Below are 5,770 nucleotides of genomic sequence, written 5' to 3' on the forward strand. Positions count from 1 at the left end.
TATATTGAATCATTCATTTCATAAATTTTTAGTTACAATTACTTAATATATATTAATATATGTTAAGTTTTACATAATATTTTATTTTTATTTACATATTTTATTTTATTTTTTATTTATATAATATTATCTATTTATATATTATATTGTATGCTATTTTTTTTATGTATTTATTGAATAGTTTATAATATAATAGTTATATATTATTGAATAGTTTTAATTATAATAGTTTTAGTTATAATATTTGATTAATAATATCAATATAATATCAAAAATATATGTTTTATTAATACATATATCAATCATATGTTTAATAATTATTAAATTTATAAATAATATTAATTAAATTGTAAATTTTATTTTTTTTTATTAATAACTAAAAATATTTTTTCAGATTTATATATTTTTATTTGTTGCAGGGTAGCAGAGATAACATGAGTATAGTTTTGGTAACATTTCCTGCTGCTCCAAAACCAAGTCCAGAAGCACAGAAAAAAGAAGCAGAGCTTGAAATGGCCATTGAAAGGAGAATCAAAGGTTCATTCACATTTCCATATTCACATCAATTATATTCTCTCTGTTGTTGCATTAATACAAAATCACAATATCATACACATATTTGACATTCTAATAGCTCTTAAGTAGAGCACAATATTTAAATATATTATTTAAAAATTTTAGTACAATTCAAAATACAATCATTATAGTAGAATAAAACTTACAAGTACAAATATATTATCAAATTTGTATTTCTTACAAGTTTGGTACTCAAATTTTGATTCTCATTTTTTTAATATCTTTAAATATTTTTAAAAAATAAATATCTTCTAGATATATCTTCTATTTCATATATAAAATATATTAACTTAAAATGAAAATATTAAAATATAACATGATATTTCTATAGATATTAATCTGAATATGAAGATACATTGTTTATCTTTTTAACAAATCATTACTTCTTATAACACAATATTCTTAATAGATCAATTATTTATTATATACTATTTAATGATAAAAATATTTTTATAGTAAATATCACATATTTTTTCTAAATACTTCTAAATCTTTCTAATTGTCTGAAAAAAATATATATACATATACATACATATATATGTATGCATATTTATACATATATAAATGTTTACATTAAGAAATATCAAAAATTTATTCTTATGCAATGAATTATTTTATTATATGACTTATATTTTTAAATAATTAATTATAATATTATTCCTTATAAATTTAGTATTTATAATTACTGAATATAATTTAATAGATAAAATTATAAAAAATATATAATATAATTAATTATGTAAATTGTGTATATCACTAAAATAATGAGTACATTTATTATTGATACTCTATTTGTCATATTTGTGCAATATAAAAAAATATTTTCAGTATAAAAAAAAAAGATCAATAAGTAATATTCAAGTAAAAGATGAAGGTTTATTTTTACAGATATTTTTTGTCTTTATTTTTAATTCTTTATTTATATAGTGTATGAATAAATTTTAATTTTTTTAATATTTAATTGTTGATATAATTATATTTTAATAGAATTTTTTTCTTTTGTGTGTGTGTGAATTTAAAATATATAAAGTACTTGTAAATCTAAAAAAAATATTTGATACAACTTATATTTTAATATTTATTAAAATATTGTAAGCACATACTATGTATAGCATTTTTGATCATGTTATCAATTATACTATCAATATAGAATCTATTACAGTATTATTAGATTTATTAGAATATTAACAATTGCGTTTCTTATTTAAATTGTTAAACAGATAGCAAAATTATAAATATATTGGTAGCATCTATATGTAATGATAATTTTCTCTTTCTGTGTGTGCTGTCAAATTGTATTAATTGTTTTTCTTTTAAAATTAAACTCTTTTAACATCAATCATTATTTTTACTCAAAAATGCATTCCACCCTTGGAGTTGGTATTCTTTTAAACTCTTTTGTAAGTAAAATTTTTATTCAAAAGTTGTTTGTTCCTCTTTTCAAATATATTTAAAAGCTATCACAGGTAGGTGAACATTTTTTTATGAAAATTTAGAAATATTTTACCTATTTTACCTATTGTATCTTTTTTTTTTAATAATGCATTTCTTATGGAGGAACATTGCAACAAATATATATTTTTATGTGTATATATGTATATGTATGCATATTTGCGTGTGTATGGTGTGTATGTGTGTGTGTATATATATATATATATATATATATATATATTATATAAGATTATACAATTCCAATGGTGGATAAATCTAATAGGATTATTAAAAACATATTTCTCTACATAATCTATATACAAATAATATAGATACGAATGTATCTACTTAAGACCGGATTTTGTTTCCAAGATTTCCATAAGAAATGTAAGAAAGCACTAATTTTTCCAGTCCTAAGTAGATGCATGTATTTGTAGTCATTTTATGTGTTTATCATTTATTTCAATAACAATATATTATAAAATAATAAAGTTATAAGCAAGCAAATCAAAATTTTTATATCAAGTACAGTGCATTTGATTTTTTTAAACAATATTGATCAAATGTTTGCTGCACAAATATGATAGTATATGCACAATATGTTCTAATAATATAGTAGATAATATTTTTAAAGATATTTAAAATAATTGATAATTAAGTTATAAATAATTTTAATTATTTAACAAATTGTAATAATTTTTTATTATATTTATAGAAATAGTTGCTGAACAAAAGGATAAAAATGAATTTGATTTTTTGCAACTGTTACAACTTCTTGTGGACCAAGAATTTCCTAATCTTCCGCCTGGTGGTGGTCTTTCAGCCAAGTATGTATATTTATAAATTATTATATTTTTATTCTATTATATTTTTCATTTTAATTGATAAATTAAACATAAACTCATATTGAAGTTAATATTTTTGATATTAAAATTAATCTATTATTTTATTTCAAAAATTGAATTTCATTTTTTCATTTATTGTTTTAGAATTTTATCTTATAATTATATTTAAATAGAATTATTTATAAAATTATATTTTAAAATTAGTTATTATATTTTTTTTTTCTAGACAACCTTTCATTGAACAAGTGTTTCGAGAAGTATGTCCCAGCCGAGCGGATAGTGTAAGTCTTGGATACGATTTCCCTTCGATATAACTAACCTTTGACTTTTTTGTATACTGCATCAAATGTACAACTGTAATCATTAGACATGTTCCATAATCATATAACGATGCAGAAGTTTGGAAATACGTTTGGAAATTTATTTTATTGATCTCTTTTAATGTAAAAAGAGATTCATTTTTAACTTGCAAGAGAAGTACACTGATATATTATAAAGGAAGGATATATTATAAGGGAATCTTACCTAAACTAAATCTGCAAAACATGGGCAGATCTTACATTCTTGCAGTGCGTTATTGTTGGTAAAAATAAATTAGAGTTTAAAACTATATTTAAAAATCCTGATACATTCACCCATTCAAAAAAATAAGTAAATAATTTATATTTCAAATTTTTAAATAATTTTATATATCCAATGATAATAAGAAATGTTAATTTTGCATTTGGAATTACTTAAAAAAATATTTAAAAAAATGTATTCATAATTAATAATTATTATTAAAAAAAACATATTTCTTTTATCAGTTATATTAAAGGTTTAAATAACAAAATTAATTAATAATATAAAAAAGAAAAATAATTTGTTTTGTATTGCCACCTTTCTGAAAACATATTATAGATTGTAAACTGATTAACAAATGTTAATATTCAAACAATATTTAAGCACTGACAGATATTTCTTGATATATTTCATTATATAATTTAAAAAAAAAATGTGAAAAATGAACTAAAAGTATATCCTACAGGTAATTCTAATCAATATTGATATTGATGGTTTTCATAATTATCACTATCTATTGTTGGATTTTATAAATTCTTCATTCAAGGAGTAAAAAATATTATATTACAGTTATAAGCAGAGGATTTAAAAATATTCTATCAAGAACATATGCAAATATACATATATTCTATGAAAAATTAGATAATGTGAAAATTTTGAAATTTAATGCAATAAAACTTAAATAGTTTATGACTTTATCTTCCAATTATATCTTAAATTATTTGACTTTTTTATATTTATTGATCATATTTTTTCTACTTGTGTATACAATATAAATATTTTACAATGTGTGTGTGTGTGTGNTTAAAATAATATTATCTTTTATAAATTTAAATTATTTCACAAATCTAGTTTTTCATTATAATTAACACTTGATAGAATATTTATATCATATCTTCTTGCTATGTTGATAAAAACTGCATAATATTACTATAAACAATTATATATTTTTGTAGCTCTAGAGAACTTGCGCTCAGAACAATTACTTCTTAGATCAGTTTTTCATGCTCTTCCTTAATAAGTTTTAAGTATAATTTATAGCTATTCATTCTATATTTTGAAAGGTCTCAAATTTTGTCATGCGCTAGAAGAGTAGAAAAACTGATCATTTAGTTTTAGAAATAATATGTATATACATAAAAATTATGTCCAGGAAATTATGTATCAATATTTTATTTAGATCATTTTAAAAATCAAGCAGTAGGAATATAGTAAGGAGGCCTTGATTTCAGTTTCTTAAGAAAATATTATATTTATATTTAAATTACATTATGTATATTTAAATTATTTTGAATATAAGACCAAACTTGAATTGATGAATTTAAAAATTTTTAATTATATAGAAATTATATAAAATAACATTAGTTACAAAAAAATCAACATTAAATGTTACATGAGTTATAAACAAACAAAAATCATTAAGATGCATGTTTCATTATATAAATATAAGTAATGACAAGTAAGTAGTACTTAAGATACATTACCAGAATCGCATTATTGAATTCTGAAGATATTAAATATAATAAATAATATTTATATAATATTTCTACACAGAGATTTAACTGGTTAATGAAACTGCATATATCAGGTAATCATATATTTATTTTTATATCTTGTTATGTGATTAATTTTATACCTTTAAAAATTTGTGTAACAGAAACTTGTCAAGGCCATCCTCAAACATAAATTTAGCATACATATACCAAAGTATATATTACCGTTCCTGGTTAAAAGAAAGGTCCTGAAAATTAACAAACGTTAACAGTCTATTATCGTTTTAAAGTAATATATTAAAATAAATAACAAATCCCTTAGAGTTATCTCCTCTATTTTTACTAATAATGAAATATGGAGTGTATAAAGGTAGTAATATATTTTACTGATATCTTAGACCATTTACTTTTGTAGGTTTTGCTCAGATATTAATTTTTATTTTGTATATTTTTGAAAATGTTAATTAGTCATTGTGAATTTATGACAAAATATTGAAAATATACAAATTTATTCGTCTATAAATAATTCAAAATAAAAATTACAAAGTAGTTAAATAATATATATACATAATAACAAATTTAAAAACAAAATTTGATTATTATCAAAATTCTTGTGTATTTTTAATTAAAAAGTAAAGAATTTTATCTTGATAAAAATTATAAGTTTATTATTAATCTTTTATTGGATATCATTTATTTAAATATTAATAATAACAAAAATAACAGTATATTCCTGATAATGATAACAATGGTTATGAAAATAAATCCAAAGTGCATTTTTAACACACGTGTTTCTACTATTTTTCTTTTTCTATTTGTAGTCCTATTTTGTATTCATTGTCTCTCTCTCTCTCTCTCTCTCTC

The 5,770-nt window shown here is 19.6% G+C and overlaps 1 protein-coding gene across 2 annotated transcripts in view; it reads left to right on the forward strand.

Annotated features, from left to right (window-relative positions):
• Nucleotides 1-5,770, forward strand: part of LOC102672838 (protein phosphatase 1B-like) — a 10,916-nt gene that overhangs the window by 2,247 nt on the left and 2,899 nt on the right. For both annotated transcript variants that reach the window (XM_006613568.2, XM_006613570.2), the window contains exons 3-5: nt 420-537; nt 2,723-2,834; nt 3,079-3,133. In XM_006613568.2, coding sequence (XP_006613631.1) covers nt 420-537; nt 2,723-2,834; nt 3,079-3,133 — 285 coding nt within the window. The remainder of the gene's footprint in view (nt 1-419; nt 538-2,722; nt 2,835-3,078; nt 3,134-5,770) is intronic.

This window comes from Apis dorsata, unplaced genomic scaffold (genome assembly GCF_000469605.1).
Source record: "Apis dorsata unplaced genomic scaffold, Apis dorsata 1.3 scaffold_157, whole genome shotgun sequence".
NCBI classification, from domain to species: Eukaryota; Metazoa; Arthropoda; class Insecta; order Hymenoptera; family Apidae; genus Apis; species Apis dorsata.